Source organism: Mobula hypostoma, chromosome 11 (genome assembly GCF_963921235.1).
Source record: "Mobula hypostoma chromosome 11, sMobHyp1.1, whole genome shotgun sequence".
NCBI lineage: Eukaryota > Metazoa > Chordata > Chondrichthyes > Myliobatiformes > Myliobatidae > Mobula > Mobula hypostoma.
Genome location: NC_086107.1, coordinates 91988236 through 92011719, shown reverse-complemented (window position 1 = coordinate 92011719; position 23484 = coordinate 91988236). Strand labels below are relative to the sequence as shown.

The 23484-nt window shown below is 44.5% G+C and overlaps 1 protein-coding gene across 1 annotated transcript in view; it reads right to left on the bottom strand.

Moving 5' to 3' along the window:
- Positions 1-825: 825 nt before the first annotated feature.
- The window catches only part of LOC134353508 (excitatory amino acid transporter 2-like), a 43967-nt gene continuing 21308 nt past the window's right edge, over positions 826-23484 (bottom strand). Inside the window, exons 5-10 of the mRNA XM_063061505.1 lie at positions 20485-20611; positions 16865-17098; positions 11117-11311; positions 7844-7978; positions 3682-3913; positions 826-972 (exon numbers count right to left, since the gene is read on the bottom strand). Of these exons, the coding sequence (XP_062917575.1) occupies positions 826-972; positions 3682-3913; positions 7844-7978; positions 11117-11311; positions 16865-17098; positions 20485-20611 (1070 nt within the window). The remainder of the gene's footprint in view (positions 973-3681; positions 3914-7843; positions 7979-11116; positions 11312-16864; positions 17099-20484; positions 20612-23484) is intronic.

Genomic DNA, 23484 nt, shown 5'->3' with positions numbered 1-23484 from the left:
AGAATTTACAGATCATTTGGGCAAAACCGGAAGAAAAATCTGCTAAAGCACAATTCACTTTGAAACAATAATGATCAAGATATATACATTAACACCTCCACTTTACATCAAGCACATTACACAGTTAGCAACACATACATATATACACTATTTCACGATGACATCTTTTAATTCAGATAATGTGGTCTTTCCCTGGACATGGTGAAACTTTTGGACAAGTTCAGTTCCTGTACCTATTCTACCACACACTTCATTCTTACCTGGGATCTCCGTCACTGCACAGATTTGAACTATCTACTCTAAAGGTTGCCTGCAACGGAGAGGTGGCCTCACAGCCTCTAGCCTCCCCAACCCATCTTTGCACTTTCACCATTGTTTCCATGAATTTTACTCCTGCAGTACCCTGCCTTCCCACAGCCAACCAGTGAACTTCTAGACTCCTGAATATCCAACTGAGTGATTCTTACTCTAAATCTAGCCATTATCCACCAGTTTATTTGTAAAATGCCAAGTTGGGTTCTTGGGATAACTCTTTAAAAAGAAGCAGAGTTTTGTAATGGTGCTAATCTCGGGTGCTTGAGCAAGTTACCTGTTAATCCCAGGACCATCCTGACACATTGACAATTCCAAACTACCGTGAAGTGGTTGAGTTCTTGAGGTACAGGAGAAGCCACCTGACAGAATGTGCAATTGATATGGATTAATCATCTAATATGCTTTTGAGTGCAAGTGAGTGCTGGGCCGTTATCTAGGACTAAGGATTTACATCTGCTTGTCTCTAAGAGAGGAAAAAAGGCTAAAAGATACTCAAGAAACCAAACAGAATTATTCATCCTCTCCATTCACATCTTCACTCTTCTCCGTGTCACAGTTGGGCAGGGTTTCAATGCTGTTCTTCAGTTCTTCTGCTTCCTCCTTTCCCTCCAGCTCATTGTCATCTTCCTCTGTCCCTTCGTTCTTGGAGTCTATAATCTGTGAAAGTTCAAAGTAAATTAATTACTAATCTACGTATATATCATCATAAACTACTTAGTGATTCATTTCCTTGCGGGCATTTACAGGAAAGTAAAGTAAAAGAGGACTTATGAAAAACTATATATAAACAAAGACTAAAAACTAATGTGCAAATATACACACACACACACACACACACACACACACACACACACACACACACACACACACATAAATAACACTAAACACATGAGATCTGTAGCCCTTGAAAGTGAGTTTGTAGGTTATGAACTCAGTTCAGTGTTAAGGTGAATGAAGCTTTCCACACCGGTTCAGGGGCCTGATGGTGGAAGGGGAGTAAATGTTCCTGAACCTGGTGGTGTGGGATCCAAAGCTCCTGTTCCTCCTACCTGAGAAGCGAAAAAGAGAGCATGGCCTGCACACAGTGAGCCCTTGATGATGGAAAAGCATGGTCTGGGTGGGGGGGGGGTCATTGATGATGTGGGGAGATGTTATTGTAGTTATGTCTCGCCCCAGTGAGTGGGAGATCAGGGCTGTTTAACCCTCTCACTATGAAGCTATGGAAAGACCTTGAGCAGGTTGGGACTTTATTCCTTGGAGTGTCAGAGACCCAGTGGGGTGGGGTGTGGTTACCTTATGGAGGTATACTACATTATGAGGGACACAGGGTAAATACACGCAAGTTGAAGGTGAGAAGGTGAAGAATTTAAAGAAAACTGAGGGGCAACTTCTTCAAGCAACACACATCAAAGTTGCTGGTGAACGCAGCAGGCCAAACGAAGGGTCTTGGCCTGAAACATCAACTGTACCTCTTCCTAGCCTGGCCTACTGCGTTCACCAGCAACTTTGATGTGTGTTACTTGAATTTCCAGCATCTGCAGAATTCCTGTTGTTGGCAACTTCTTCATCCAGGGGATGACTGGTATATGGAACGAGATGCCAGAGGAAGTAGTTGAGGCATGTACAATAATGACATATAAAAGTCAGTTGGATTAGTATGTGATATGGATGATTATGTATTATTAATAATAATTATTGTTATTTATCATAATATGAAGTAATTTAAAGGATATGCTGGCATTGGAGAGGGTCCAGAGGAATTGCACAAAAATAATCCTTGGGATGAAAGAGTTATTGTATGAGGATCATTTGACGGCTCTGTGCCTGTACTCGCTGGAGTTTAGAAGAATGAGGTGGGGTAGATCTCAATGAAGCATCAGATATTGGAAGGCCTAGGTACAGTGGAAATGGAGCAGATGTTTCCAACAGTGGGAGAATCTAGGACAAAGAGCACAGCCTCTAAATTGTGGAATGTCCCTTTAGAACAGAGATGAGGAGGAATCTTTTTAGCCAGAGGATGTATTTATGGAATTCATTGCCACAGATGGTGGTGGAGGGCAAGTTACTGGGTATATTTAAAGCAGAGGTTGATAGGTTCTTGATTAGTCAGAGTGTCAAATGTTATGGGGAGAAGGCAGGAGAATGAGGCTGAGAGGGATAATAAATCAGCCGTGATGGAATGGCAGAGAAGGTTTGATGTGGGGGGGGGGTGCTGAATAGCCTAATTTTGCTACTACGTCTTATGGTCTTGGTATTAAGTTTTTATTATTATTATTAGAGGGATGTGGGCCAATTATTAGAGGGAAAGGGAGAATGTTACCCAGGTTTTCTGCATTTTGGATATGGACTTGGATTATCTTTCACTGGTTTTTAACCTGGGACCTACCAGCCTTCTCCTTCCCACCCTCCCCCCACCTTCTTTATAGGGCCTCTGCCCCTTCCCTCCACAGTCCTGATGAAGAGTTCCTGCCCGAAACATTGACCAATCTTTTCCACGGATGCTGCCCGACCTGCTGAGTTCCTCCAGCGTGTTGTGAGTGTTGCTTTAAAGCATCTTTGGACATTGAGATACAAGAGATTATGCAGATGCAGGAAATCTTGAGTAACACATGCAAAATGCCAGAGGAACTCAGCAGGTCAGGCAGTATCTATGGAGGGGAATAAACAGTCGACATCTCTTTACCATGACATGTCTGTATGTGGCCTTCTCTACACGACGAGGGCAAATGTAGGTTGGAGGAGCAACGCCTAATATTCCATCTGTGTAGTCTCCAACTGGATGGCATGAACATTGCTTTCTCTAAATTCCATTAATTTCTCACTCTGTTTCAAATGGTTCTCCCACTCTTTTGTTTTCATTCCTGGCTCTTCTCTTCCCCTTCCATGCCCTCAAGTCCTGCCCATCTCCTCCCTCTGGTTCCCCATCTCCTGTCCTTTCCACTATCCTCTACTATCAGCTTCGTTCTTCTTCAGCCCTTTGACTCTTCCACCTCTCAGTTTCTTACTTCATAACCCCCTCCCCACCCACCTTCCCCCTCACCTGGTCTCCCCTATCACCAGCCAGCTTGTAGTTCTTCCCCTCCCACCACTCTCTTATTCTGGCTTCTTCCCCTTTCCGTTCCAGTCCTGATGAAGGGTGCCTGTTTAGAACGTTGACTTTATTCCTCACCATATTCCTCTTCATTCCTGACCTGCTGAGTTCCTCCAGAATTCTGCGTGTGCTGCCCTGGATTTCCAGCATCTCTTGTGTTTACAATTCACTGCACTTTCTCTGTTGTTTCGGACATTGATCAATCATTCTGGACACCTCTACAGGACACACAAAGAGCACACTCATTCGAAAGTTGATCGAATTAGAAATGTTACCTCATAATCATCTGTTGGTAAGGAGTTATATCCTGCGTAGGGAAGTGGACTTTTGATCTCCATCTTGTAAATCTTGTCATTGTTGAGCGATGGTTGGAGTTTAATCATTTCCAAGTCGGCCTGGTCCGTGTGCTGGGCATCGATGGCTGCCAGCTCGCGTTTGGAGAGATGGTGGACTATCCCAGCACCGAAAGAATCACCGATCACGTTCACCGACGTTCTCATTCTGTCACTGCAATACAAAGACCTATCACTGCAGTGCCCGGTGAACCTGAGGTTGGGGGCATTGTTTTGGTGTTTATACCTCTGGGAGGGGGAGGGACAACACAACATACCCCAGGCAGGAGATCCATACCCTCGGGTTCAACAAAAGCTTCTTCCCCACTGCCATCAGGTTCCTAAACCCACCTGAAAATCCCTAAAACTACCTCAGAATGTATTTCTCTCTCTCTACTAGTATCATTATGTTCATTTTGTTGTGTAAGAAATGTCAAAGATCAAAGATCAAAGATCAATTTTATCCCCATATACATTTACAGGTTTTGGGAAATTGCTGTGGTGTGTTGACACAACATGGAACAAAAAACAACATTCAACAATTATAAGAACAAAGAATTACATAGACAATAAACTGAGGTAAAACGTGTGTGGGCTATGCCAGTCAAAGCTCAAACTGGGCATGGCACCTGATGATAATGATGATGAAAATGTGTATAAATACAGAATTACTGTAGAGTTAATGTTAATTTTGGGTATCTTATGTTGACCCCAGTATGCATGGCAAAACACTTGTAGGCTGCTCCCAGCTCATCCTTGGGTGCACAGACAGCTTTCTAGAGCAGCAGTAATCTGAAAGCTTTACAGAGCCAGTTGTGTAATCAGAGTTCAGTACCCGCCTCTGCCTGCTTGGAGTTTGTACGTTCTCCCTGTGACCACATGGGTTTCCTTTGAGTGCTCTGGTTTCCTCCCTCATACCAAAGGTGCACGGTTAGGGTTAGTGGGGTGTGTTGGCACCGGAAGTGTGGAGACACTTGTGGGCTGCCCCTAGTTCACATTCATGGACGGTTTTGTTCATTGGTGTAAACGACACACTTCACTGTTTCGAGCTAAACTTTAAAAATCTGAACACAAATGATACGTTTCACTGTATGTCTTGATGTAAATGTATCTGAATTAAAATTTATTTTAACTTCTGTTTGTCCTTGTCTGGTGCTGCTTCCGTAAAAAGCCAGTTTTCACATCACGTATACCCAGGGTCCCCGACAACGAACACGAAGCTGAACTGCTGTATGAATGCTCCCCAACACAGAAGCCAAGCACTCAGGATGCTGGACATGGAGAATGAAGTTAGCATTGCTGGAAATGGTCAGCAGACCAGGTATGGCCCACGGAGTGACGGAGCTACGGAGTGGTACTGCCTTTGTATCACAGAGAACTATCACTGATCTCAGCAGGTCAGGCAGCATCTATGGAGGGAATAAACAGTCAATGTTTTGGTCTGAGGTCCTTCTTCAGCACTGGCTGATTGTCGTTTTGTGGCAGCAGGGCAGTGCAATACAGTGGAGTCCGGTTCATTGGGTCATCAGTTAATTGGGGCTGGCACATATTTGGAAGAACCCTTAAAGCACAAAAACTAATTGAGAAAATCATCAGGATTCCTTTGTTCATTTGGGACAATATGCTGCTTAATGGGGATGGTGCCGGAGGATTGGCGTATTGCTCATGTGGTTCCATTGTTTAAAAAGGGTTCTAAGAGTAAACCTAGCAATTATCGGCCTGTGAGTTTGAAGTCAGTGGCAGGTAAATTGATGGAAATTATTCTTAGAGATGGTATATATAATTATCTGGATAGACAGGGTCTGATTAGGAACAGTCAACATGGATTTGTGCGTGGAAGGTTATGTTTGACAAATCTTATTGAATTTTTTGATGAGGTTACTCAGAAAGTTGACGAGGGTAAAATGGTGGATGTTGTCTATATGGACTTCAGTAAGGCCTTTGACAAGGTTCCACACGGAAGGTTAGTTAGGAAGGTTCAATCTTTAGGCATTAATATGGTAGTAGTAAAATGAATTCAGCAGTGGCTGGATGGTAGACGCCAGAGAGTAGTGGTGGATAACTGTTTGTCAGATTGGAGGACGGTGTGTAGTGGTGTGCCTCAGGGATCTGTACTGGGTCCAATGTTTCTTGTAATATATATTAATGATCTGGATGATGGGGTGGTAAATTGGATCAGTAAGTATGCAGATGATACTAAGATAGGTGGAGCTGTGGATGATGAGGTAGGTTTTCAAAACTTGCAGAGAGGTTTAGGACAGTTTCAAGAGTGGGCTGCAAGATGGCAGATGGAGTTTAATGCTGAAAAATGTGAGATGTTACATTTTGGTAGAACTAATCAAAATAGGACATACACGGTAAATGGTGTAGAACAGAGGGAATGCTGTAGAACAGAGGGATCTAGGAATAATGGTGCATAGTTCTCTGAAGATGGAATCTCATGTGGATAGGGTGGTGAAGAAAGCTTTTGGTTTGCTGGCCTTTATTAATCAGAGCATTGAGTATAGGAGTTGGGATGTAATGTTGAATTTGTATAAGGCATTGGTAAAGCCAAATCTGGAGTATTGTGTACAGTTCTGGTCACCAAATTATAGGAAAGATGTCAATAAAATTGAGAGAGTACAGAGGAGGTTTACTAAAATGTTGCCTGGGTTTCATCTCCTAAGTTACAGAGAAAGGTTGAACAAGTTAGGTCTTTATTCTTTGGAGCATAGAAGGTTGAGGGGGGACTTGATAGAGGTGTTTAAAGTTATGCGGGGGATTGATAGAGTTGACGTGGTTAGACATTTTCCATTGAGAGTGGGGAAGATTCAAACAAGAGGACATGGGTTGAGAGTTAGAGGACAAAAGTTTAGAGGTAACATGAGGGGGAACGTCCTTACTCAGAGGGTGATAGCTGTGTGGAACGAGCTTCCAGCAGAAGTGGTTGAGGCAGGCTCTATGTTGTTGTTTAAAGTTAAAGTGGATAGATATATGGACAGGAAAGGAATGGAAGGTTATGGGCTGAGTGCAGGTCAGTGGGACTAGGATAAGGTAAGAGCTCGGCACAGACTAGAAGGGCCAAGATGGCCTGTTTCCATGCTGTAATTGTTATATGGTTATATGGTTAATTGTGGCTGGAGGATGTTACCTAACTAGTGTCAGACGTGTGCACTTATGTGACCATTAGCCAGGACACTATGCTTAGAGTGAACAGTTTTTAAATAACATCAGTTGTGTGTTCCTATGTTCAAAAAGCAGTGACTTTTGACACGGAAAGCTGGCAAGGAGTAAGCAGTAAGACAATTCAGAGTTATTTTGCTCACTGAGGTTTCAAGCATTCAGGTTTGGAGTTGCCAGAAATGGATCGAGAGTGAAAATGAAATGACTTCACAACTTCAACTAGTTAGGAGCTACAAAGAGTTTGAAGGTATCAACAATCAACTTGAATGTTACAATGAAAATGAAGACCTGGAGAATGCAATCGTCAAAAATTGTATGAAGACAGTCCTTTATCTGCGCTAGGTGTCTATTAGGATTTTTTTCATTTAAACTCATTCAGAGGAACACAGCAGATGAATTCCTCTGTTGATACCTTTCAGGAGCTAATACACAGTTTTATAGTACTGTAGTAGTATTGACAGTGTTATAATTTGTTCTGTATTTTATTTAAGCAGATAATTTGTTACTCAGTTAAACAGTAGTTGGCCCTTTTTGTACCTTTTTAACTATTTCCATGAAACTTCAGCTAATGGGGGCAGCGACTTATTTGGACCAAAATGTGTCCCAATTAACTGGAATCAATTATATATAAAGAACCTTACTCTCAGTTGCAATATATTCAATACATAGATAGATAGATAGTGAGGTGGTGTTCATGGGTGCATGGTGCTTAGAGATACCTGATGGTGAAGGAGAAGAAGCTGTTCCTAAAACATTGAGTATGGTTCTTCAGGGGCTGAGAGAATTGCCATTTTCCACACATCCCTATCCCATTTTCCTTGCCTTATTCTCATCATCCAACCTATGTTCTTACCGCCCCTCCTCGACCCTCCGACATCCCGCAGACCCACACGTGCACCACCCAGCCCTAGTCCCTGAGTCACCCCCGCTTGGACCTACTCACAGCAGCCAGTCGACTGCGATGAGGAGGCTGATGTCCTGGGTGGGGAGACCCACTGCCGTCAGGATCAGGAGCATTGTGACGAGGCCAGCGCTGGGAATGCTGGCAGCCCCAACACTGGCTAAGGTGGCCGTCAGGCTGATGAGCAGAGAGAGAAAAAAACGAGAGATCAATTCAAGAAAAAGGCTGAAATTTAAATATTTTATTCTTTTAAACTTGGAGCAGGGGTTCCCAACCTGTGGTCCACAGAACCCTCAGTTAATGGTAGGGTCCACAGCAAAAAAAGGTTGGGAACCCCTGATTTATAGACACAGCAACAAACAGACTTTTCCGGCCCAATGAACCCTCATTGCCCACTTACACCCTTAAATATAAGATGGATGTGCAAGCTTTAGAGAGGGTGCAGAGGAGATTTACAGGATATCAAGAAAGGTGAAGCAATATAGGGCCTTTCTCTTTGGAGTGAAAGAGGATGGCTTTATGGAGGTGTACAAGATGATAAGAGGCATTGATCAACTGGATATCCAGAGAATTTTCCCAAAGGTGGAAATGGCTAATACAAGGGGGTGTAATGTTAAGATGAATGGAGAAAAGTATGGGGTGGATGTCAGAGGTAAGTTTTTTACACAATGGTGAGTGCATAGAACATCCTGGCAGGGGTGGTTGTAGAGGCAGATGTATTAGGGGCATTTAAGAAACTCTTTAGATAGACACAAGGATGATAGTGAAATGGAGAAATATGTAGGAGAGAAGGGTTAGGTTGATCCTAGGGTAGATTAAAAGGTCAGCACAACGTGGGCTGAAGGGCCTGTACTGTGCTGAAATGTTCTATGCTTTATATGCTTTATACTGGAGGGGAGGAGAAGATGGTGGCACGATGCAGCGTGCACAGCCGCTCCAAAATGATATCGTATTTGTTAAGTAGGGGCCATGCACAATCCTGATTTAATGGAGACAGATGTGAGGAGCATGGAGGAACATCTGGAGAAACTTCTGAAATGCCCGCTTTGCTACCGCTGCTACTGTGCGATTGAGAATCTCCGGAGGGGAAAGTCCCAAATCCTTGGCTTTGCCTATTGATTGTTGCCGGGGCCGGGATCGAAGCGCTCGGCAGAGATGGTGCTCGGTGCTCGGTGTTGGAGGGCTAGTCGGAGGCTCAAAGTTTTCAGACCGACTCAAGAGTTGGCTGTGGTCGGGTGCTTCCAGGGTGCTGCATCGGCAAGTTTGCGGTGCTGGAGGTTCATGGCAGGGAGAGTTTTTCTTCCATCTACCGTCTGCGTGAGATGATGGGACTTTCGAGAGACTTTGAGACTTTTTTTTTACCGTGCCCATTGTCTGTTCTCTATCAAATTACGGTGTTGCTTTGCACTGTTGTAACTATACGTTATAATTTTGTGGTTTTTGTCAGTTCTTTTAGTCTAGGTTTGTCTTGTGTTTCTGTGATATCATTCTGGAGGAACATTGCATCATTTCTTAATGCATGCATTACTAAATGACAATAAAAGAGGACTGCATGTCCTCATAATCTAATCTAATCTAATCTAATAATCTAATCTAACGTTTATCAGACTATCCCCTCCCTGTCTCCATCAACTGGGCCTAACAAACTGCAGTTATACAGCGTGCTGGGGAGACAGCATGTGTAGCATTGAGTGCAGTTTGGGTCTCCTCTCCAAAGGCAGGGTGAGGGTATGACGTGAAGACTCACCAGACTGGTGCCTGGGATGGCACTTTGACGTACAAGGAGAGATTGAGTAACAGGACCTGCCTTTTCCAGAGGTTAGATGAATAAGGGGGCGGCACGGTAGCACAGCAGTTTGCGTAACACTTAACAGCGTGCATGACCCAGGTTCGATTCCCATTGCTCTCTGTAAGGAGTTTGTATGTTCTCCCCACGACCATGGGAGTTTCTTTCAGGTGCTCCAGTCTCCTCTGCACATTCCAAAGAGGTACAGGTTAAGGTTATCAGGTTGTAGGCTTGCTATGCTGGTGTGAGATGTGTGGTGACCCTTGTTGGCTGCCCCCAGCACATCCTCAGACTCAGTTCATCGCTGATGCAAACTACTGGATGTGTTGTGACAAAAAAAGGCAATCTTTAATTCACCAGGCTGGTTCCTGGGATGTCAGCTTTCACATATGAGGAGAATTGAGTAGACCTTAGCTATACACTCAGTGGCCTCTTTATTAAGTACACCTGGTACACCTGCTTGTTGATGCAAATATCTAATCAGCCAATCGTGTGGCAGCAGCTGACATAAAAGCATGCTGACATGGTCAAGAGGTTCAGTTGCTGCTCAGAACAAACATCAGAAAGGGCAAGAAATGTGATCTGACTGACTTTGACTGGGAATGATTGCTGGTGCCAGATGGGGTGGTTTGAGTATCTCTGAAACGGCCGATCTCCTGGGATTTTCACGCACAACAGTCTCTAGAGTTTAAACATCCAGTAAGTGACTGTTCTGTGGGCGAAAACAACTTGATAATGGGAGAGGTCACAGGAGAATGGCCAAACCACATGTTACGATGTGCAGAAGAGCATCTCTGAACGCACAACATGTTGAACCTTGAAGTGGATGGGCTCCAACAGCAACAGACCATGGTTTATCACACGTGTGTCAAAACATTCTGTACAGTGATGAGTCTGAACCCGAGCAGACCTGACCTGTGTTAAAGGGATAAGAGGGTATCTCACTGAAATTCACAATATTCTCACAGAGGTAGACAGGCTGTATACAGGAAGGGCGTTTCCTCGCCTGAGAAGCCCGGAGCCAAGGGTCAGAATAAGGGGTGGTCTAATGAGGAATGGGACTCAAGGAAATGTCTTCACTTAAAAGACCTTGGAATCCTTTGCCCTAAAGAACCGTGGAGGCTCAGTCATCGAGTCGTTCTAAATGATTTCTGGATAGTTAGCAAATCAGCGGGGCTGATGATAATGGTGTAGAGATCCGTTTTCACTTTGACATGAAAGAGTCTTCTTCTGTTAACCAGTTTCAAAAAAAAAAGACAAATTAAGTCAACTGTCAATCAATGCTGTAAAGCAATAAAACATTAAAACTTCCAAGGGGGTGAATGTTTTTTTTATAAGACACTGTAGCACATCCGTCTCTCAGTGGCCTGTGGATCAGACCCTGCTGCGGAGGGTAAAGGGCAATGGTTGAGGTCGAGTTTGTTACGGGGGGAGGAAGGGAGAGGCAAGTACAGTAAGGAAGTTGTGGCCTTGGCACAGGGATGTGGGGCTCTCCCTGCCGTGCCAGTGGGAAGAGATGGGTCACTCACCTGACTGTAATGATCTGCCCTGGGTCCAGCATGATCCCGTTCATCTGAGCGATGAAGATGGCCGCCACTGCTTCGTAGAGGGCCGTGCCGTCCATGTTAATGGTGGCGCCAATGGGCAGGACGAAGCGAGTCACCCGCCGGTCGATGTGCAAGTTCTCTTCTAGGCAGCGAAAGGTGACGGGCAAGGTGCCAGCGCTGGACGGGAGAGAAAAAATGAGGGGGAGGCAGTGGAAATGCCGAGGCATCGAGGGAAGTCAGTTGGTCAGCAGCTGAAGGGGTAGGATCTAAGTATCTTAACGCCATTATGGTAACAACGTGAAAACTATGTCGAATATTAATATAAAGAAAATATAAAAGATTTTCTAGGAGTGTCCCAACTCTTCATGATATCATCAGGAATTTGGTGAAGGGAAGTTGCATGCTGTGTGAACAGGTGGGGCTTTCAGTCGGAATGGGTTGGTGACTAGCAACTGCTATTTGGTTCATTAATGTCAAATACACTGAGGTATTGTGAAAAACTTTGTTTTGGATGTCATCCAGTCAGATCGTTTCATCACCTCTGTGCATCCAGGGAAAATAATGACAGTGCAGAAGAAAGTTTAGTTGCTAATGAAAAAGAGAAGTGAAAAGAAGCAATAAGGTACAAGGCTATGACAAGCTAGATTGTGAGGTCCCACCCATGTACCTATCCAAATTTCTCTTAAATGTTGCAATTAAACCCAGTTCCTCTGGCAGCTCAACCCACATTCTGAGTGAAGAAGTAACCCCTCATGTTCATCTTAAATATTTCACCTTTCATCCGTAACCTATGACCTGTAGTTCTAGTCATGTCCAACCTCAGTGGAGAAAGCCAGCTTGCATTCACCCTATCTATACCCCTTATAATTTTGTATACCTCTCTCAAGTCTCCCCTCGTTCTCCTGCGCTCCAGATAATACCATGGGGTAGCACAGTAGTGTAGCGGTTAACGTAATGCTATTACAATGCCATTGAACCAAGCTCAATTCCCGGCACGGTCTGTAAGGACTTTCTTCATTCTCTCAATGACTGCATGGGTTTCCTCCAGGTGCTCCAGTTTCCTCCCACATTCTAGAGAAATATGATTTTGTAGATTAATTGGTCACTTGGGTGTAACTGGGCGGCGCAGGCTCGTTAGATTGGAAGGTCCTGATACTGTGTTTATCTCTAAATAAAATTAAAAAATAAAAATAAAGTATTACCTTGTTCAACCCTTCCCTATAACTCTGGTCCTCATGTCCTGGCAACATCCTCGTATAAATTTTCTCTGCACTCCTTCAAACATGTTGATATCTTTCCTGTAGGTAGGTCACCAGAACTGAGCACAATACTCCAAATTCAGCCTCACCCATGTCGTTAGCAATTTAACGGCCAACTCTGTGACCAGGTGGATAACTGAGTTGCTGGCCCATTGATAATGAGGACAGTGGGCCAGATAATGACCCATCAGAATATCGGATCTGTCAGACGCTGGATCATTGGGACCTTCCTACAGTGGATGAAGCAGTCCACAGGGGATAGAGAGAAGCAGAAAGACTTTTTGCACTATTTATTTATTATATATACACTCAATGGCCACTTTATTAGGTACAGCTGTACAGTGGAGAGCATTCTAACTGGCTGCATCACAGTTTGGTGTGGGAGGGCAGGCTACTGCACGGGATCGAAATAAGCTGCAGATACTTGCGAACTCAGTCAGTTCCACCATGGGCACTAGCCTACCCAGCATTCTGCATGTCATCAAGCAGCAATGCCTCAAAAAGGGGGCATCTGTCATTAAGGACCCCCCCCCCTCACCATCCAGGACATGCCCTCTTCTTGCTACAATCAGACAGGAGCCTGAAGAGACACACTCAACAATTCAGGAACAACTTCTTGCCCTCTGCCGTCAGATTTCTGAATGGACATTGAACCCATGGACACTACTGCACTACTTTTTTTTCTCGTTTGCACAACTTTTCTAATTTAACTTATATATATTTACTGCCATTTGTTATTGTGTATTGTAATGTACTGCTGCCACGAAACAACTAATTTCACCCTATATGCCAGTGATATTCAACAGGATTCCATGCACCAGCTTGCTAATGCAAATATCTATTCAGCCAATCATGTGGCAGCAACTTAATGCATAAAAGCATGCAGGCATGGTCAAGAGGTTCAGTTGTTGTTCAGGCCAATTATCAGAATAGGGAAGAAATGTAAACACTAGAAGTTTTGCAGATGCTGGAATTCCAATGCAAAATACACAAAATGCTGGAGAAACTCGGCAGGTCAGGCAGCATCTATGGAAATGTATAAACAGTTGACATTTTGGGACAATACCCTTCTTCAGTGCTCAGGGAAGAAACGTGATCTAAGTGACTGACTGGGGAATGATTGTTGGTGCCAGATGGGGTGGTTTGAGTATCTCAGAAACTGCTGACTTCTGTACTCAGTAATCTTTAGAGCTCAACAGCGAATGGTGTAAGAAACAAAAACATCCAATGAGCAACGTTCTGTGAGTGAAAATGCCTTGTTAATGAGAAAAGTCAGAGGAGAATGGTCAGACTGGTTCAAGCTGACAGGAAGGCGACAGTAGCACAAATAATCACACATTACAACAGTGGTGTGCAGAAGAGCATCTTAGTACTCACAACACTATCTATATATACCGTATATAGATAGATAGATAGATAGATAGATTTATTATTTCTTATTTTATAGTATATTTCATCTATTGCTCTGTACTGCTGCTGCAAAACAACACATTTCACAACATATGTCTGTGATAATAAACCTGACTGTGATTCTAAATCTGTACTGAGAAAGAGTAGCTGGAGGCTGCTTTGTGAAGTAGGTGTTGGCACTGATGACATTATCATGAAGGCTAGCAATATCATGAAGGATACTAGCCACCCTGTTCATGGACTGTTTGTCCCACTCCCATCAGGGAAGAGGCTACTCAGCACCCAAGCCAGGACCACCTGACTCAGAAACAGTTACGTACATCCCCCAAGCCTTCAGGCTGATCAACACCTCCACCTACTAATCCACCCCACCACCCCTCCTTCCACCACTATATCCACATCAGCCATTCCTCTCCACAGCCCCTCAGCACCTTTCACCCACCGCACCACCCCCCACAAGCACGGCCACTTTACACTTACGCTCCGCACCTCATACCTACACTGACGCAGTCACTGTCCTGCTATGTCTCCACATATCCTGCTGATACCTAGAAGAGTTCCTCTTGCCAAGAGTCACTTTGTGACTTTATCACTTCCTGTCAGAGTCACCTTATGTACAGATACTCCTGCACCTAGCGTCACTTTGTGTACAGTCTATCAGTCTACATATATAAACCAATCTTACTGATATACACAGCCACACTCAGTCACTTGTTGGTCCATGGCCTCTTCTTGTGCCAAAAAGAGGTCCCCCTCAGGCTAGAAAAGCAACATCGCATATTCCACCTGGGTACCCTCCACCCTGATGGCATAAACATCGATTTCTCCTTTCAGTGAACAAAAATTCCCCTCCCCTCCTCTGACCTTTTAACTTCTCCTCACCAGCCTATCACTTCCCCCGGGTCTCCTCCTCCTTCCCTTTCTCCTGTTGTCCTTTCTTCTCCAGCCCTTTACCTTTCCCACCCACCCGGCTTCACCTATTGCCTTCCAGCTAGCCTCCTTCCCCTCTCCCCCGACCCCACCTTTTAACTCAGGCATCTCGCCTCTTCCCTTTCAGTCCCGATGAAGGGTCTCGTCCCAAAACGTCGATGGTTTACTCTTTTCCATAGATACTGCCTGGCCTGCTGAGTTCCTCCTGCATTTTGTCTGTGTGTTGCTTTGGATTTCCAGCATCTGCAGATTTTCTAGCGTTTGTACTTTATCGGATTGCTTTCATATTTATAATAATTGTGTTTTTATTGTGTATTTTTATGCTGTGTTAGATCCAGAGTAACAACCATTTTGTTCTCCTTTGCACTCATTTATTGAAGAATAACAATAAACAATCGTGAATCTTGAATTGTGTTTAACCTGTCGAGAGAGAAAGTGGGAGGCTAGAGGGTCCAGGCATTCAAAACTTTGATTATTAGATCATTATTGTTGTCGGGCCGTCTGGTGGCACAATGATATTGGCACTGGACCCGGGAGTAGAGGTTCCTGGGTTCGAAACCAGTCGGGTCCGCTCCCGAGTACGTTTTCCATCCGTGCCAGGCTGAGTGTCGAGATCGCAACTCGACCTCATAAAACAAAGGGAAAATACTGCAAAGATGTGTGAGGAGTGGCGCGCCACACAGTCTCTCTCTTGCTCCGTGCCTTGTAAAAAGCCATGAAAAAGACATCATCACGGACGCACGCACACAGGCACACGCCAAAAAAAAGATTATTATTGATGTTATTAGACTATTGAATGATTCGCTAGTGTGATAAGATAGACTGCTGATTTCGCCAGCTACCTCGTTATGATCTTACACCTTATTGTCTACCTGCACTGCACTTTCTCTGTGACTGCAACACTTTATTCTGCACTGTTATTGTTTTACCTTGTACTACCCCTACGCTCTGACATAATGATCGGCCTGTGTGAGCGGAGTGGTACAGTAGCGTAGAGTTTAGCACAATGCTTTACAACAGCCAGCTGAGATCACAGTTCTATTTCCACTGTTGTTTGTAAAGAATTTGAAACTTCTCCCCCGACTGCGTCAGTTTCCTCTTGGTGCTCTGGTTTCCTCCCACAAAGCTCATTCTTTGCTTACAGGATGTATAGTTTTTCATAAATTCAATTGTATTTCTTTACTTTCCTCTATATGCCAACAAGACAATTAACCTCAAGGTGTATGTGGTGACATAAATGGGTGGCATGGTAGCACAAAGCTTTACAGATCCAGTGACCCGGGTTCAATTCCTACGTTCTTCCCGTGACCGCATGGGTTTCCTCCAGGTGCTCCGGTTTCCTCCCACAGTCCAAAGACAAGCCGATTGGTAAGGTTAATTGGTCATTGTAAGTTGCCCCGTGATTAGGCCAGGGTTAAATCAGGGGTTACCATTTAGTGTCAGTGAGTTGTGGGCATGCTGTGGTACCAACAGTGTGGCAACACTTGCGGGCTGCCCTCAGCACATCCTCACTGATTTGATTTGACACAAACGACACTGTATGCTTCAATGTGCATGTGATAAATAAAACTAATCTCTTCGATATGCTTTTCACTGTACCTCAGTATACAGAACAGTAATAAACCAGTTTCCCAGGAATCCAGGATACCTTCCATCAGTTCTAGGCCACTTGGAGGAGGGAGAAGGGAGGAGGAGGGCTTCCCCTCCTGGAGGCAATTTTGGGATGCAGACAAGTCTCATATCTGCTTCATAGGTCAGGAATACACAAAGGGATGGATCAGATAGCGGGGTCCAAGACTGGGTGCCTGGAGAGGGAGGTACACACCAAGGGCTCGGCCTTGTAGGAGACATACATAAGGAATAAGGGCACACTGGAACAATGACAGACAAGACGGAGAACAGGGATCCCCCGGCACCATCCACCACACGGGAATGATAACAGGCAAGGTGCAGAGTAAAACTCCCCCTGCACCATGCCACCACACACACTAAGCCACAGCCAGCACAGGTTGAGTGGAAAGTACAGCTCCCTCTATACCATCCATCAGAGACAGGCTGAACTTAGAGTAAGGTCTCATTTCACATGTACAAGGCAGCAGGTTTGGGTGGGGAGGGGGACTGGTGATCCTACCTGGATGCTGTTCCTAGGGCTGTGATCCAAGCTTGGAATATCCCCCCAAAGAACGTCAGTGGGCTTTTCCTCGTCAGCATCAAATAAATGGAAGGGAGAATGATGCCACCGTGGATGATGAGGCCTACTATCACCGTCACCATGTACATCCCCAGCTGCCTAGCAACGGCCTCCAGGTTCTTGATGTCTGCAATCTTCCCACAGATCAGAGAGGCGATTCCCAGAGGAGAGTACCTAAAGAAAGAACAGACTTACTCATCTGCCAGGAGGAGATCCAAGTGCCATACTCCATTTCATCCATGCTGGCTCTGTTGCCCAGAGAGTTAGTCCCCTTGACCAGTATTTGACCCATGGCCCTCTAGCCCCTACAATCCATCAAGATAAGAGCCCATTATATAACGGGAAAGATATTAGCTTTGATAGATGATTGGCTGATTGGCAGGAGGCAAAAAGTCAGAATAAAGGGGGCCTATTCTGGTTGGCTGCCATTGACTAGTGGTGTTCCTCAGAGGTCAGAATAGGGACCATCCTTTTCACATCGTACAGTTTGTCAATGACTTAGATGATGGAATTGATGGGCTTGTGGCTAGGTTTGTGGACAAATGACGATAGGTGAAGGGGGAGTCAGTGTTGAGGAAGCAGAGAGTTTGCAGTAGGACTTGGATTGATTGAGAGAATGGGCAAAGGAGTGGCAGATGGAATATAGTGTGGGGAAGTGTATGGACCTGCGTAGACTATTTTCCAAATGGGGAGAAAATTTTAAAAACTGGAGGTGCAAAGGGACTTGGGAGTCCTCATACAGGATTCCCTAAAGACTAACTTGCAGGTAGAGTTGGTAGTAAGGAAAGCAAATGCAGTGTTAGCCTTCATTTTGAGAGGACTAGAATATTAGAGCGAAGGTGTGGTGCTGAGACTTTAAGACAGTAGTCAGACTACTCTTGGAATATTGTGAGCAGTTTGGGCTCCTTATCTTTGAAAAGATGCGCTGGTATTGGAGAGGGTCCAGAGGAGGTTCACAAGAATGATTCCGGGAATGAAAAGGTTAATGTATGAGAAACATTTGCTGGCTATGAGGCTGTACCCACCGGAGTTTAGAAGAATGAGGGGAGATCTCATTAAAACCTATCAATTATTGAAAGGCCTATTAAAAGTGGGTCTGGAGAGGATGGTTCCAATAGTGGATGATTCTGAGACCAGAGGGCACAACCTTAGAATAGAGGAACGTCCATTTAGATCAGAGATGAGGAGGAATTTATTTAGCCAGAGTATGCTGAATCTGCAGCAATGAATATATTTAAAGCAGAGGTTGGTAGGTCAGGGTGTCAAAGGTTACTGGAAGAAGGCAGAAGAATGGGGTTGAGAGGGATAATAAATCAGCCATGATGGAATGATGGAGCAGACTCAATGAGCCAAGTGGCCTAATTCTGCTCCTGTGTCTTAGGGTCTTATGTACTCATCTAGGTGGTGATTATATGCTGCTAATATGCCCGCCTCCATCATTATTTCTGACAGCTCATTTCTTTGTGTGAAGAAGCTGCCTCTATGTCCCTTTTAAATCGCCTACCTCTGATATTAATCTCTCTTTTTTCAGCACTCCAACCCAGGGAGAAAGACCATGTCCTTTCACTCTGTCTATGCCCCTCATGATCGCGTATACCGCTATCAGATGACCCCTCAATCTCCTACGTTCCAGGGAATAATGTCCCAGTCTACACAACTGCTGTTTATAACACAGGCCTCCAAGTCCAGGCAATGTCCTGGTGAACGTTCCCTGCATTCTGTCTAGTTTAATAACCAAAAGAGGCCACACCAACATCTTAAATAACTATGGACAGCGTCATTTCTCAGCTCCTGTACTTCATGTCCTGACCAATGAAGGCCAACATCCTAACAACTGTTTCATCACCCTGTCATTGATCTATCGGAATGACAAAAACCCTATGATTATCTTCACAGTGGCAACCTTGCTTCATTAGCAATTATTCTGCTGAATCTGAGGTTCATGGATCAAGTCCAACCCCAGACTTTCAAGCTCCTGGTCTGAGCTGCTGTCAGAGGTAATGGGAAGCCTTGCCTACCAGCATTAGGAAGGTGGAAATGAATGCATTGTACCACTAGGTGGCGCAGTGTCTAAGTGAGTGAACCAGTAGCCACGATTTAGACCACACTGCTCTGGAGAATGCAAGCTGGGACCAGGATAATCATAGGGAATTAGGAAAAAAGACAATTAGGTCAAAAGTTAATTTCAATAACCACAAAACCACCAGATCATTGCAGAAACCCATTCACCTGATGATAACACAATGATGCAGTGAGTAGAGTCAATGCCTCACAACACCATTGACTGTGGTTCAATCCCAACCTCCGGCAATATCTGTATGGAGTCTGCATGCTGTCCCTGTGACTGTGTGAGCTTCCTCCAGGTGCTCCGGTTTCCTCCCACAGTCCAAAGTTGTGCAGGCTGGTGGGTGAATTGGCTGCTGTGAGTTGCCTTGATTGTGTGGGTGAGGGGTAGAACCTGGGGGGATTTGAGGGGAATGTGGGTGGAATAAATTGAGGTTAAAGTAATGGGCTCGATGGTCCGCGGACGGTAGGAGAATGGGGCAGTTTCTCTGCTATGTGACCCTATGGCCCACGTTATGGAAGGAAATCTGCCAACCTACACATCTCCAGTGCCACCAACGTGGTCAGTTCTTTGCTGCCTCTTCAGATTGTAAAGGGTAATGTCAGCTGGCATCGCTGGTGAGACACACATCCCGCTGGTGAATGAAGACAAAACAATGGAAGAGTCTTTTCAGAGACTCTTAGGCAGGTACATGGAGCTTAGGAAAACAGAGGGCTATGCAGTAAAGAAATTCTAGGCAGCTTCTAGAGTAGGTTACATGGTCGGCACAACACTGTGGGCCGAAGGGCCTGTAATGTGCTGTAGATTTTCTGTGCTCTATGTTCACCACTCGTTCCTGGGTCAATGGAAAATGCATGATCTGGACCTTTGAGATTTCAATTTAGAGATAGAGCCCAGTAATCGGCCCTTCTGAACCAGTGAGTCCGCACCACCTAATTACACCCCTGTGACCAATTAACCTACTAACCCATACATCTTTAGAATGTGGGAGGAAACGCAAGTGGTCACCGGGAGAATGTACAAACTCCTTACAGACAGCAGTGCAAGTGAACTTTGGTCGCTGGCGCGATAATTGGATAACACTGACCTCCCAATTTTTAGGAGCTTACTGTGCACAGGTTGGCTGCTGCATCTCTGACCTCACAACGCTTCACTGATTTCAATGGCTGGATACTAATATCAACCAAAATGCGCCAGAAATACACACCCTTTACTCCTAACGAGAAATGACCCGTAATGTCAACAAATACTCCTCTGATGTACAATGGCCAAAACTCAAAGAATAACATAAGCATCAAAATTGGAGTAATCAATTCTTTCTTGCTGTATTTAACTTTGCCACGGAAATGCTTAAATTCCCATTCATCTCAGACTGAGCCCATTCGAAATCTGTGGTTGTCCCTTTGAAGACTTAGATGATGAAGCCTCAGAAAGCCCAAGAGACATTGGAAAAGCGCAGAGCAGTGTCCTGTTTGGCCGATGCTCTGTGTCTTACCACATGATCATTGAGACCAGCCTCATGATGATCTCGTTCAGCACGTTGAAGAAGTCAATCATCACCTGAGCTCTTTCTCCCATCTTGCCCATGGAAATCCCAAACGCAATGAAGAACCCAATCAGACCTAGAGGACAAATGGCAATAGAAATAATCAAACACTCAGACAGATGAATAGATAGGTAGGTAGATAGATTGATAGATAGATCAATAGATGGATAGATAGGTGGAAAGATAGACGGATAGGTGGATAGATGGATGAATAGATGGATAGATAGATAGATGGATGGATAGATGGAAAGATAAGTGGATAGATAGATGGATAGATGGATAGATAGATAGACAGGCAGGCAGATAGAAAGACAGTTATATCGATATAGATAAGATATAGATATAGTTTGGGTGAATGCAAGCAGGCTTTCTCTCCTCAGGTTGCATGAGAGTAGAAGCGGAAGACATGGGTTTAGGGTGAAAGGTGAAACATTCACTGGGGATCCTGAGCTGGAACTTCTTCACTCAGAGAGAGACGCAGGTGTGGAACGAGTTGCCAGAGAAGAAGGAGGATGCAGGCTCGAATATGAGTTTGGACAAGGAGATGGTTGGGAAGGGTAGGGAGGGCGTTAGCCCAGGTGCGGGTCAGTGGGACTAGGCAGAGTAACAGGTCGGCACTGACTGCTTGGGCTGAAGGGTCTGTTTCTGTGCTGTAGTGGTCCAGGACTCCATGACTCTGAGCTGTACAGAGTACAGAGAAAATTTACAATGTGGTGGTGCCCACTTCTTTATCCGTCAAGTTATTGATAGGTACAGTCAAACTCCTTTTCCAGTCTGAGCTCAAAATATTCCCACATGTACTACTCAACTCAAAAAACGATAAACAGTACAAGTCAAAGTTCAAAGCAAATTGATTGTCAGAGTACATATATATAATTTATACACCCCCATACAGTATACGTAGAGATGTATGGGGTTTCCAGGTAGGGGTAGTACCTCTGGTTAAGGGGCTTGTTGTGTCCACTCTGGGGCAGCTCACTCACCGTTGGTCCCCACCGGGCACTCAGCTCTCATCTATGAGTTGCTCCCTCTCAACTTCCCAAAGTCTCCCAATTAAATCCATTACCAGTTCAGGAAATACTCTTTATTATGTACGTAGTCATTTAGTGTGGGATGATTATGCAAGCTACAAATACAGAACATCAGGAACATGACACGCCAACATTTGACCTTCTCTGTCCTTTTTCACCCTGTCCTCCTCAACGGTCTGAGCCCTGAGGGTATAGTGAAGGTGACCTCTGTTCCCCCGGCCAAACTCCAGTCTCGCTGTAGAGTGTCTTTTTTTTTTATCTGTGCCCCCAAGCAGCAAGGGCTAGTTTGGTGTTCAACTCCTGGTAAGCCAACAGTGGCCCTGACAGCTACCAGGTCAAAGGTGGATCAAGTCATGGGGCCATACAGCATGGAAGCAAGCCATTTAGCCCAATTCAACCTCAGCAAGCTGGTCCCAGCTACCCGTACTTGGCCCATAGCCCTCTAAACCTTTCCTATTGATGTGCTTACCTGGATGGCTTATAAATCTCACTAATGTGCTCTCCTCAACCACTCTTGTTGGCAGCTTATTCCAAGTACGCACTATCCTTTTGTGAAGAAGCTTCCCTGATGTCCCTTCCAAATCCCTCCCCGCTGATCTTTAACCAATTCAGCACACCCTCCCAGGGAGAAAGACAATGTGCCTTCACCCCGTCTATGCCCCTCATGAACGAATATATCTCTATCAGGCCAACACTCAATCTCCTGCATTCCCAGGATAAAATCCTAGTTGATGTAACCTCCAGTTAACTCAGGCACACAAGTGCAGGCAACATCCTGGAAAGTATTTTCTGTATACAGTACTTACTAGTTTAATAACATCTTTCTTATAGCAGAGTGACCAAAACTGTAAGCAATATTCCAAGTGTGGCCTCACCTATGTCAACATAATTTCCCAATTTATAAACTCTGTAGCCTGACTCATAAATGCCAACATACCAAGCACATTCTTCATCACACTATACAACTGAACACCGCTTTAAGCAAACTATGTACAATGACCCTACCATTTATTATACCAGTCCTACCCAGGTAACCAGAATGGAGAACTTCCCTCAGAGCCCGCAGGAAGAAAGTACAGGCACCTCAGCACGAATACTACCATGTTCAGGAACAGTTACAACCCCTCAATTATCAGGCTCTTGAACCAAAGGGAATAACTTCACTCAACTTCACTTGCCCCGTCATTGAAATGTTCCCATAACCAACGGATTCACTTTCAAGGACTCCTTATCTCATGTTCTTGGTATTTGTTTTTATTATTATTATTTCTCCTTTTTGTGTTTGCACAGTTTGCTGTCTACTGCACTCTAGTTGAGTGCTCTAGTTGGGCAGTCTTTCATCGATTCTGTTATAGTAATTAATCTATTGAGTGTGTCGCCAAGAAAATGAACCTCATAGTAGTATGTGGTGACATATTTGCACTTGATAACAAGCTTACTTTGAACTTTGAACTATCCCTGGAATTATTTACTTGTGTCAACCTTTCCTGCCCCACTCATTTGTGCTGAACACTTGTATGTGTCCAGGACAACGAAGAGGGCAGGAAAAATATCACTGTGGACCCGACCCACCCTGCAAACTGCCTTTTTCAAATGCTCCGTCTGGAAAGCACTATAAGACTATTAAAGCAAAAACTTCAAGCCATCTTAAAACTTTCTTCCTCCAGGCAGTTAATCTGATCAACTTTTCTAGTTAGCCCACTCCAACCTTTCTTGATCATTAACCCTGTCACTGCACTGTGAACACTTTAAACCACTTTTTATAATGCTGTTTACATTGTAGATAAATGCTGGTGTTTATATATTTATTCACATTTTTATACTTTAACCTCTAACTTCCATTTATATATAACTTTTTTCTTTATAATTGTTGAATGCTGTTGTTTTTTGTTGTATGTCGTGCCCTGATCAACACAAC